Below are 12,964 nucleotides of genomic sequence, written 5' to 3'. Positions count from 1 at the left end.
ATTCTATGTTATCTGTTTCTATGTTGGTTTTGGTTTGCCTGGTATGGCTCTTGATTAGAGGCAGGTGGTTTGCGTTTTCCTCTAATCAAGAGTCATATTTAGGTAGGGCATTCTCACTGTTTGTTTGTGGGTGATTGTCTCCTGTGTCAGTATGTTTGTTCGTACCACACTGGACTGTAGCGTTTGTTTGTTTCGTTTTCGTTTCGATGTCGTCTGTTTCCTGTACGTAAGTTTATGTTTAGTTATATAAGTTTATGTTCAGGTTTCGTCAACGTCGTTTTGTTATTTTGTAGTTTTGAAAGTGTTTGTTTCGTTTCGTGTGCCATCGTAATTTATAATAAAGATGGCTTATTTCCCTGAGCCTGCGTTTTGGTCTGAAGATCCTTCTCTCCTCACCTCTTCCGAGGATGAGGAGAGCGTCACCCGTTACAGAATCACCCACCAACACGCTAAGACCAAGCGGCAAGGGAAAACGAAACGGAGTAAGGGACAGGAGAGAAAGGAGCAATGGACATGGGACAAGGTTTTGGATGGAAAGGGTTGCTACACTTGGGAGGAGATCCTGGCTGGGAGGGATCGCCTCCCATGGGAACAGGTGGAGGCACTGAGGAGAGCAGAGGCTACCTGGGAGAGGAACCGGAGCTATGAGGGAACGCGTCTGGCACGGAAGCCAAAAAAGCCTGTGAGTAATTCCCAAAAATTTCTTGGGGGGGGGCTAGGAGATAGTGGGCCAAGGGCAGGTAGGAGACCTGCGCCCACTTTCCCAGGCTTACCGTGGAGAGCGGGAGTACGGGCAGGCGCCGTGTTACGCAGTAGAGCGCACGGTGTCTCCTGTACGAGTGCATAGCCCAGTGCGGGTTATTCCACCTCCCCGCACTGGTAGGGCTAGATTGAGTATTGAGCCAGGTGTCATGAGGCCGGCTCAACGCGTCTGGTCTCCAGTGCGTCTCCTCGGGCCGGCATACATGGCACCTGCCTTACGCATGGTTTCCCCGGTTCGCCTACATAGCCCGGTGCGGGTTATTCCACCTCCCCGCACTGGTCGGGCAACCGGGAGTATTCAACCAGGTAAGGTTGGGCAAGCTCAATGCACAAGAGTGCCAGTACGCCTCCACGGTCCGGTATTTCCGGCACCACCTCCCCGCCCCAGCCTAGTACCTACAGTGTATACACTACGCACTAGGCTACCAGTGCGTATCCTGAGCCCTGTTCCTCCTCCACGCACTCTCCCTGTAGTGCGTGTATCTAGCCCGGTGCCTCCAGTTCCGGCCCCACGCACTAAGCTACCAGTGCGTCTCCAGAGCCTTGTACACACTATATATTCTCCCCCTACTAATCCTGATGTGCTTGTCCTCAGCCCGGCGTCACCGGTGCCGGTACCACGCATCAGGGATAGAGTAGGCTCTGAGAATACAGTGTGCCCTGTCCCTGCTCCCCGCACTAGTAGGAAGGTGCTTGTCATTAGCACGGTGCCTCCAGTTCCGGCACCACGCACCAGGTCTACAGTGCGCCATATCCGGCCAGAGCCATCCGTCTCCCCAGCGCCATCTGAGCCATCCGTCTCCCCAGCGCCATCTGAGCCATCCGTCTCCCCAGCGCCATCTGAGCCATCCGTCTCCCCAGCGCCATCTGAGCCATCCGTCTCCCCAGCGCCGTCTGAGCCATCCGTCTGCCAGGAGCCTGCAAAGCCGCCCGTCTGCCATGAGCCTGCAAAGCCGCCCGTCTGCCATGAGCCTACAGAGCCGTCAGCCAGACAGGAGCCGCTAGAGCCGTCAGCCAGACAGGATCTGCCAGAGCCGCCAACCAGACAGGATCTGCCAGAGCCGCCAACCAGACAGGATCTGCCAGAGCCGCCAACCAGACAGGATCTGCCAGAGCCGCCAACCAGACAGGATCTGCCAGAGCCGCCAACCAGACAGGATCTGCCAGAGCCGCCAGCGAGCCATGAGCAGCCAGAGCCGTCAGAGCGCCATGAGCAGCCAGAGCCGTCAGAGCGCCATGAGCAGCCAGAGCCGTCAGAGCGCCATGAGCGTCGAGAGCCGTCAGCCTGCCATGAGCGTCGAGAGCCGTCAGCCTGCCATGAGCGTCGAGAGCCGTCAGCCTGCCATGAGCGTCGAGAGCCGTCAGCCTGCCATGAGCGTCGAGAGCCGTCAGCCAGCCATGAGCGTCGAGATTCGTCAGTCAGCCATGAGCTGCCCTTCAGCCTGAAAAGGCTAAATACCCAGAACTGCCCATCAGTCCAGAGCTGTCTCTCTGTCCGGAGCTGCCTTTCAGTCCGGAGTTGCCCCTCTATCCTGATCTCCCTCTCTATCTTCATCTACCTCTATATTCTTATCTATCCCTCTATCTTGATTTATCTCTCTGTCCCGGTGTTATCCTTATTAGGTATATTATTAAGAGAATTGTGTCGGGGGAAAAAGAGGGTGGACATTCTTGGAGGGAGGAAGTTAGGATGGATTATGGTGGGGTGGGAACCGCGCCCGGAGCCTGAGCCACCACCGTGGTTAGATGCCCACCCAGACCCTCCCCTAGACTTTGTGCTGGTGCGTCCGGAGTTCGCACCTTGTGGGGGGGGTACTGTCACGTTCCTGACCTATTTATGTTAGTTTTGTGTGTTAGTTGGTCAGGACGTGAGGTTGGGTGGGCATTCTATGTTATCTGTTTCTATGTTGGTTTTGGTTTGCCTGGTATGGCTCTTGATTAGAGGCAGGTGGTTTGCGTTTTCCTCTAATCAAGAGTCATATTTAGGTAGGGCATTCTCACTGTTTGTTTGTGGGTGATTGTCTCCTGTGTCAGTATGTTTGTTCGTACCACACTGGACTGTAGCGTTTGTTTGTTTCGTTTTCGTTTCGATGTCGTCTGTTTCCTGTACGTAAGTTTATGTTTAGTTATATAAGTTTATGTTCAGGTTTCGTCAACGTCGTTTTGTTATTTTGTAGTTTTGAAAGTGTTTGTTTCGTTTCGTGTGCCATCGTAATTTATAATAAAGATGGCTTATTTCCCTGAGCCTGCGTTTTGGTCTGAAGATCCTTCTCTCCTCACCTCTTCCGAGGATGAGGAGAGCGTCACCCGTTACAATAACTCTGATTGGTGTGTGAACTTTGTCTCTCCTCATTTGGTAATACAGAAATTAACCACCACAGACTAACCTTGTGAAACTGACCTATTATAATCTCCTGTTCCTGGGAGTATCATCCTGCGTTGCAAACCAGCTGCACCTGCGTCCTTGTATGAATAAAGTCCCTCCCAGGAACAGGAAACTATAAAGATGTGTGCTCATCACCCAATGCTTCAGCAATTCAGACTGTCTACACTGCGCTGTGTAACTGTTATTCTCTCTGAGCTCAGAAATAAAGAATCTTGGTTTGACTTGGACACCAGCAGATCCGTATTTTATAATATCCACCTCAACTCTCCCACGGATTGCTGTTTATCATTGTCTCAATGACGACTTCTTTGTTTTCTTTTCCTGTGGTCATTTACAAACCTCCCACTGGTTGAATAAACTTTGTTTCCACGTCATTTCAACAAAACAAATCCATGTGATGATGTTTGATTAATGTGGAAAACTGATTGGATTTTGAAAAAGCCATGAACATCAGGTATTTTTAATTTTTCACGAACTGGCAACCTAAATCCAATGGCAGGTGACATTTTGTGTTGATTTCATGTTGAATTCACTTTAGTTGACGAATCAAAGAAATGTAAATAGAAACTAGATGTTGAACTGACGTCTGCCCAGTGGGCTGGTTTGAATACGTGGCAGGTGTTGGATCAATATCCACTTTCGTTGCTAAGTTTCCATGCAATTTGCGCCAGATTTCCATGTGAATATTCTCAAATCTGCAGAAAACAATATACACATTTTCCCATCAGAAATGTTTGCATCAAACAGACTTATTGCGGATAAAAGGCTTTGCGTTATGACGTAGTGCACAAGAAGAATATTGTTTCCTGTTAAATTCCCATGTACCGAATGAAAAATACAAGTGAAATTGGTTTCCATCACATTTTCAACTCCCCTGATGGTTTTAAAACTTGTGTAAAATAGAAAACGTGCTCTTGTCCCGTGCACTGTAGTCAGCAGCTCACATATACAGTGCTGGTAGGCTACCTACATGTTGAGATTATTATGGATGAGAGAGATATTATTTTATTTGTCAAATGGCAACCAAGCATCAATCATCATGTCACCAGAATAAGACCCTCAAAATGTATTGGAAAGGAGCATCAAGCTCATCACAGGCAGTTTCACCACCCTGTGAAGTTCATAACTTATTTCATCTGTAGCCTAATAAACTGCATGGTTTCCCAAGTCGTAGAGGGAGGACCACACAACATATCATCACGTGACTCCAAGTTAAAACAGATGTGATGCTTAGTATATAAATATTTGTGGATAAATGAGTTTCCACCGCCATTTCTTGCTCATACATTTTTACTGACACAAAAAGACCCCACCATGTCTAACAAACTAACAAATTGTCTATCTGCATTAATAAAATTGTACAGGCATATCCTGTTTCCGTCAGCCCGGTCATTACTTTTGAAATGTTTGGATCAATATCCACCTTCATGATATGGATGAAGCCTGATTTGGAATGTCTGAGTAGTTCTATCTGATGTCATAATACACTCTGATAGTGATCCATTTGCTTCATTGTTTCCATGTCAGTTGGTTTCCCACTCTGATGATTTATATCTGACAGAGGGGCTTTAAAGGAATAGTATGGTCAAATTTACAGGTTGTGGCTCAGTATTCTTAGTATGATGTGAAAAAAGAACAATCAACTATTTATTGATAATGTATATTCCTATTCAGCTTCTACATCTGCATAGAGGCAAACAGTATCTTAAAGTTGATTAAATATATATATATATATATATATATAAATTGTACACTTCTATTTTCACAATTTGAATTATTATTCATCAAAAACTATACCAACAATACACTGCAGCTTTGACGTCAAGAAGAGAATGGGCTGATGGGTGGTGGTGCTACTATACAGGTAAGGCTGTCCAATATGAATGTTCAATACACACAATAGGTTGATCAGTAGCCAGTTAGCTAGCTGCTACAGTCTAATATGAATGTTCAATACACACAATAGGTTGATCAGTAGCCAGTTAGTTAGCTGCTACAGTCTAATATGAATGTTCAATACACACAATAGGTTGATCAGTAGCCAGTTAGCTAGCAGCTACAGTCCAATATTAATGTTCAATACACACAATAGGTTGACTGTTGACCAATATGAATGTTCATAATGAGGGAAAAATAAAGGTGGGCTCTCCTGTCAACATGGGGCTCCTGCTGCAGGTAGCCTAGCGGTTACTAGTGTTGGGCCAGTAACCGAAAGATCTCTGGTTTGAATCCCAAAGACAACTAGGTGAAAAATCTGTCAATTTGCCCTTGAGGACAGCAGCAGCAGGAGCCTCTTGTTTCTCCCATTATTCTCTGCAGATCCTCTCAAACGCTGTCAGGTTGGATGGGGAGTGTCACTACAAAGCTATTTTCAGGTTATGTTATGTTAAATCGGGTTCAAATCCGGGCTCTGGCTGGGCCCCTCAAGGACATTCAGAGATATCTCCCAAAGCCACTCCTGCATTGTCTTGGCTTTCTGCGTAGGGTCGTTGTCCTATTGGAAGGTTAACCTTTGCTTAACCTTTGCCCCATTCTGAGGTCCTGAGTGCTCTGGAGCAAGTTTTCTAAAATTATCTCTCTGTATTTTGCTCCGTTCATCTTTCCCTCGATCCTGACGAGTCTCCCAGTCCCTGCCGCTGAAAAACATCCCCACAGCATGATGCTGCCAACCCCATGCTTCACCGTAGGAATGGTGCCAGGTTTCCTCCAGACGTGACCCTTGGCATTCATCAGACCAGAGAATTTTGTTACTCATGGTCTGATAGTCCTTAGGTGCCTTTTGGCAAACTCCAAGCTGGCTTTCATGTGCCTTTTACTGAGGAGTGGCTTCCGTCTGGCAACTCTACCATAACGTCCTGCTTGGTGGAGTGATGCAGAGATGGTTGTCCTTCTGGAAGGTTCTCCCATCTCCACAGAGGAGCTCTGTCAGAGTGACCATTGGGTTCTTGGTCACCTCCCTGACCAAGGCCCTTCTCCCCCGATTGTTCAGTTTGGCCGGGCAGCCAGCAGTAGGAAGGGTTTTGGTGGTTTCAAACTTCTTCCTTTTAAGACGATGGGGACCTTCAACGCTGCAGAAATGTTTTGGTCCACTTCCCCAGATCTATGCCTTGACACAATCCTGTCTCGAAAGGAGTATATCACATCAAATACAGGCTACTTAAAGTTCATGAGAGAACACACATATGCTCGTACTCTTGTCTCATTTTTACAAAAATAGAATTGTGCTTTTGGTCATGCAATAATTTCTTTATATATATATACACTGATCATACCAAACATTTGGAGAGACACAAACGTCCTAATATGGACTAGGAACCTCCTCCTTTTCCCTCAGCAGAGTCTCAATTTGTCGGGGCATGAACTCTTCAAAGTGTCCAAAGCCTTCCACAGGGATGCTGGCACATGTTGACTCCAATGCTTCCCACAATTGTGTCATGTTGGCTGGATGTCCTTTGGGTGCAGTGAAGGCTCCTCAGAGAAGGATGGTCTTCCCCTTCCTCCTCTGAGAAGCCTCCACTGCACCCAAAGGACATCGAGCCAACATGACATAATTGTGGGATGGGATTTTCAGTGAGTTTCAGAATAAAATAAATTGGTAAAACATTAAAATAAAATCATTTTATGGATAAAACTATACTACATATAATCACATCACCAAATAATTGAATAAAACATATATTTTGCGTCCTCCTCTGGGTACATTGACTTCAATACAAAACCTTGGAGGCTCATGGTTCTCAAGCCCTTCCATAGATTTAAACAGTAATTATGACAACTTCCGGAGGACATCCTCCAACCTATCAGAGCTCTTTCAGCATGAACCTTCTCCGCTGTGCAATGCGGTTTCCGAGCTGGTCATGGGTGCACCTCAACCCCGCTCAAGGTACTAAACGATATCATAACCGCCATCGAGAAGAGACAATACTGTGCAGCCGTATTCATGGGTTGGCACCCCCCATTGGGTTGTGCCATGGCGAAGATCTTTGTGGGCTATACTTGGCCTTGTCTCAGGATGGTAAGTTGGTGGTTGAAGATATCCCTCTAGTGGTGTGGGGGCTGTGCTTTGGCAAAGTGGGTGGGGTTATATCCTGCCTGTTTGGCCCTGTCCGGGGGTATCATAGGATGGGGCCACAGTGTCTCCTGACCCTTCCTGTCTCAGCCTCCAGTATTTATGCTGCAGTAGTTTATGTGTCGGGGGGCTGGCGTCAGTCTGTTATATCTGGAGTATTTCTCCTGTCTTATCCGGTGTCCTGTTAGAATTTAAGTATGCTCTCTTGAATTCTCTCTTTCTTTCTTTCTTTCTCTCTCTCGGAGGACCTGAGCCGTAGGACCATGCCTCAGGACTACCTGGCATGATGACTCCTTGCTGTGTTTCAACTCTCTAGAGACAAACGTTTCTGAAACAGAAAAAAACGGGATAAACATACCTGAATTTGTCAAATAAAATCAAACTTTATTTGTCAAATGCGCCGAATACAACAAGTGTAGACCTTACAGTGAATTGCTTACTTACAAGCCCTTAACTAACAGTACAGTTCAAGAAGAGTTAAGAAAATGAGCAAATGACCAAAAGTAAAAAATAATAAAAAAGTAACACAATAAAATAACAATAACAAGGCTATATACAGGGGGTACTGGTACCGAGTCAATGTGCGGGGGTACAGGTTAGTCGAGGTAATTTGTACATGTAGGTAGGGGTGAAGTGACATTTCATAGATAAACAGCAAGTAGCAGCAGTGTACAAAACAAATGGAGGTGGGGTCAATGTAAATTGTCCAGGTGGCCATTTGATTAATTGTTCAGCAGTCTTATGGCTTGGGGGTAGAAGCTGTTAAGGAGCCTTTTGGTTCTAGACTTGGTGCTCCAGTACCGCTTGACGTGTGGGAGCAGAGAAAACAGTCTATGACTTGGGTGACTGGAGTATCTGACAATTTTTTGGGCTTTCTTTATAATTGTCCTGGATGGCAGGAAGCTTTGCCCCAGTGATGTTCACTACCCTCTGTAGTGCATTACGGTCAGATGCCGAGCAGTTGCCATACCAGGCGGTAATGCAACCGGTCAGGATGCTCTCGATGGTGCAGCTGTAGAACTTTTTGAGGATCTGGAGACCCATGCCAAATCTTTTCAGTCTCCTGAGGTGGAAAAGTTGTTGTCGTGCCCTCTTCACGACTGTCTCGGTGTGTTTGGACCATGATCATTAGTTGGTGATGTCTTCAAGACTGTCTCTCACCTAAAAAACCTATCTCGACCTGTGTGCACCTACATTCTAAACTTTCATTCATAGGCTAGGTTGTAGCAATCTCATGATGGGTATAGGGAAAATTCTAGTATCATGTAGTAGCCTAAACCTATTGCTGTTACATTGAACAGGGTGAATGGAATATGAATGACAGTTATCCAATATGCTGTAATAGAATTAAGGCCATGCTCATGAAAAAACAAATCGTTCTGCCTCATCTTAAACACCACTGTTTGGGTGGTGGATGATTCTTGGTACACATGGGAAACCGTTGAGCTGGAAAACCCCAGCAGCGTTGCAGTTCTTGACACAAACCGGTGCCTGGGACCTACTACCATCCCCCGTTCAAAGACACTTAAATATTTTGTCTTCCCCATTCACCGTCTGAATGGCACACATACACAATCCATGTCTCATTTGTCTCAAGGCCTAAAATGCCTTATTTAACCTGTCTCCTCCCCTTCATCTACACTGATTGAAGGGGATTTAACTAGTGACAACTAGGGATCATAGCTTCCAGCCCCAGCTAACACACCTGACTCCAATAATCACCTAACCATAATCTTCAGTTTAGAATGCAGTTTGATTAATCAGCTGTGTTTGCTAGGGAGGGAGAAAAAGTGTGACACCAATCAGGCCCCCGAGGACTGGAGGTGCCCACCCCTGGTTTACAGGATGATTGGTATCTTAAAGAGCGTAGCTTTAAGGGAATAGTACCGTCACATCTAGATAAAAACGAATGTGAAAAATGAACAGAGCAAATGTTTATTAAAACACTACCTATTCATAGAAGTATGTATTCATCATTTACAATATATCAGCTCATTGTTAAATTATTCTGACGTTTTTTTCCAATACAGAAAGTGTATTAACTATTGTTTCCAAACTGCGTTACCCACTCCAGACAGCAGATGGCGATATGCGTCTTTCAGGTGTTGATTCTTGCGTGACGTATAATTTACTGGACCGGACGCTTCTTCAGGAACAACAACGCGGCTACTCTTTCAACCACCTCGGTAGCTTGCTAGCCAACATTAAACAGAAAGATTGACGCTTTAGACCATGTTAATGTACATTAGCTAATCTCAGTGTTGTTAACGCAGTTCAGTTGACGTATCAACTGGTTAACTTTAACCTAATTTGCTTGTTCAATTTTCAAAGTTGTTAAACATTGATACTGAGCCTAGCGTTAGGCTAGTCGCTAATTCTAACATCCCAGACCATGAGCTCACTAAACTACTCCTCCCCCGTTAAAGAAGAAGAGGTCTGCTGTATGCAGAAAGAAGCTCTGAGGCTGAACATTGTCGTGAAAGAAGAAGAGGGTGTTATAGAGGAAACAGAGGAAGAACCTTTTAGAGAGGAAGAGGATGCTATCTCAATAAAGGTGAAGGAGGAAGACGTTTTGGGAGTGAAAGAGGAGGAGACAGAATATCAGATTAACACCAGTGAGTACTGTCTTAAACAGGGACACACACTATGCCGTTGTTGAACTAATGTGGCGTTTAAAGGGGCATTCTACTGAAGTTCTACACTTGAATATGTTGTTCAGTACTGTAGGAATTGTTAAAGGGGCCATCTGCCTTTTGTTAGTTTTAATCTGCCATTGGTACATATATTTTGGGGACTTTTAAATTAGATTTATTAAATTATCCATGTGGTCTACATTAAAGTGCATCTCATCTAGTATAACAGGCTTTTAAAATGCAATGTTGGAGCATCATTTATACTTAAAATATCAAAGGGATGCAAAAGGAACCCATTTAGTGGAACGACCCTTTAACATTTGCATTTTAGGCTGTTTAGAGAGATTAATGCCTCTTGTAAGACCCTATGATTGTAATAGACGGTCGTAAGTTTACTATCTGTTTGATGTTCTCATTCACACAGGAGAGAGACATGACTATTGGGGATCCTCTGGGGAGCCTCAACAACATCCTGATGCTGATGAGTCAGAGAAGAGTCTCTCCAGATCAGAACACCAGATGGTACAGCTTGGTCTGGTCTAGCATACAGCTTGCTCTATCGGGGTCTGGGCTGGGTTTTTGTAAAGCACTTCATGACAACAGTGACATCAGCATCCATAATGATATTTGTCTGTGTCCCTTCTTTATGGTTACCAGGACAACGCTAGCCCTTCCTCCCTCCCGGAGTCCCCATGTCGTGCCTCTCCCGGTAGCGCCTTACTGCTGGGTATGAAGAGGTTGTCTGTGCTGCTGGTGGACTGCAGGAAAACAACGGGGCTGAGTGTAACTGTGAGAGGAGGAGAAGAGAAGAAAGGATCAGATTTGACACATCAAAGTAAGTGCTGTGGTTTAGTTTGAACAAGTAAAATAGATCTGCCCACTGGTATCTGTTACCAGGACAACCAGCAGAGTTCTGTTAGTTGACAGGAAGATAGACCGGTATCTGTTACCAGGACAACCAGCAGAGTTCTGTTAGTTGACAGGAAGATGGACTGGTATCTGTTACCAGGACAACCAGCAGAGTTCTGTTAGTTGACAGGAAGATAGACTGGTATCTGTTACCAGGACAACCAGCAGAGTTCTGTTAGTTGACAGGAAGATGGACTGGTATCTGTTACCAGGACAACCAGCAGAGTTCTGTTAGTTGACAGGAAGATGGACTGGTATCTGTTACCAGGACAACCAGCAGAGTTCTGTTAGTTGACAGGAAGATAGACTGGTATCTGTTACCAGGACAACCAGCAGAGTCCTGTTAGTTGACAGGAAGATAGACTGGTGGATATGGATGTTATGAATATCATAACACTGAAAAATGATTCTGCCAATGAAAAGAGAGAAACCAATAGACCATATAAACCCTTGATGAAAGTTTGCTTTAGAGAGAAAGTTAAAAGATGATCCAATTGGGCCTCCCGGGTGGCGCAGTGGTCTAGAGCACTGCATCGCAGTGCTAGCTGCGCCACCAGAGTCTCTGGGTTCGCGCCCAGGCTCTGTCGCAGCCGGCCGCGACCGGGAGGTCTGTGGGGCGACGCACAATTGGCTTAGCGTCGTCCGGGTTTCGGAGGGTTTGGCCGGTAGGGATATCCTTGTCTCATCGCGCTCCAGCGACTCCTGTGGCGGGCCGGGCGCAGTACGCGCTAACCGAGGGGGGCGGGTGCACGGTGTTTCCTCCGACACATTGGTGCGGCTGGCTTCCGGGTTGGAGGCGCGCTGTGTTAAGAAGCAGTGCGGCTTGGTTGGGTTGTGCTTCAGAGGACGCATGGCTTTCGAACTTCGTCTCTCCCGAGCCCGTACGGGAGTTGTAGCGATGAGACAAGATAGTAATTACTAGCGATTGGATACCACGAAAATTGGGGAGAAAAGGGGATAAAATTAATTTAAATAAATATATAAATAAAATAAAAAAGATGATCCAAGATGCATATTTTACAAAAACCTTTTCTCAAAACATTATGGATTGCCTGTCCCAGTCAAGACCCCATTTCTTTACAAGACTGTAGAACACACAAACTAAACTCCAGACACTTCAATGTGGTCTGTATTGCTTCATTAATATCTGATCTACACAACTTGTTAAATAGGCCAATATATATTTTAAAACAAGCTCCTTTTTTTTGTCTTGACCTCCATCTCTGTAATGGACAAAGTTAATTTCATTTCCTACTTTAACAGGTCAAATAAAGCCTGAACTCCAACATATTGACCTTACAGAACATGGTTCATTTGGAAATGACTAACTTTATTCATAAAATGTGTAACTGATGCGAACAGTTGAAATTCCTCCACTGTCCCTGTCCCCATACCAGGCTCAAACCAGTGATCCTCTGCTTCTCAACACACGTGACCGCTCTCCTTGAGAATAAACTCTATTCAGAGTTCTAGAGCCACACACTCACTATAGCACAATAATTACTATAGCATAGTGTATTTAATAGATGGTGAGATCAGACACAAATCGGCCCCTTTGTTGCTCTGTTTCAGAGCTACTCTGCCTTCTAACGAAGGAAAGCCTTTTCAACTATAAATGTGTATTTGGCTGCCATTTAGGCTGCAACAACTATACAGTGGAACACCCCCTGATCTGTTGTTTTATGAAGGGTCACCTACGCCCAGTACCCAAACAGCTAGTCCCATCCTGGGATTTTTATGTTTTGCTTGAGGCCATTTCTGCTGTTGGAGCCGCTGGAAAGAATAGAAATTAGATTTATCTTGTTTAAAACTGCTTTACTTTAGCCATTATATCCGTATAATGAGTTACACCCCCATACCTTCATGAGGTTCTATAGTAGCAAGTATCTGACACCTCCGGAGGGCTTGATGGCTCAATCCACCAGAGGTATGGCTACAACATAGGCATTGTTCAAAGGCATCTCTGTTCAAGAGATCTGTAATGCAGCATGTTGTGGTGATGTACCTTCATGAGGTTCTACTGACTGGACATCACTACACATACGGTGAGTAGAGTGGGGACCTCTGAGGGATGATCCTGTCTAGACTTGGCATCAGAGAGTATATGAGCTCTGTAGTAGTTGACTATATCCCCAAAGTGAGAGACTAACAAGTCACTGAAATAGAACTGAAGGTTCCCTTACGGAACCCTGATTCTATGATATT

The 12,964-nt window shown here is 45.4% G+C and overlaps 1 protein-coding gene across 1 annotated transcript in view; it reads left to right on the top strand.

The window, feature by feature from the left end:
• The window catches only part of LOC129843065 (zinc finger protein 345-like), a 65,436-nt gene that overhangs the window by 35,904 nt on the left and 16,568 nt on the right, over positions 1–12,964 (top strand). The window contains exon 5 of the mRNA XM_055911819.1: positions 10,508–10,685. Within this exon, the coding sequence (XP_055767794.1) occupies positions 10,508–10,685 (178 nt within the window). The remainder of the gene's footprint in view (positions 1–10,507; positions 10,686–12,964) is intronic.

This window comes from Salvelinus fontinalis, unplaced genomic scaffold, assembly GCF_029448725.1.
Source record: "Salvelinus fontinalis isolate EN_2023a unplaced genomic scaffold, ASM2944872v1 scaffold_0097, whole genome shotgun sequence".
In the NCBI taxonomy this organism is placed as follows: Eukaryota; Metazoa; Chordata; class Actinopteri; order Salmoniformes; family Salmonidae; genus Salvelinus; species Salvelinus fontinalis.
The sequence above is the reverse complement of the archived record's forward strand: the minus strand, read 5'-3'. Positions and strand labels throughout refer to the sequence as shown.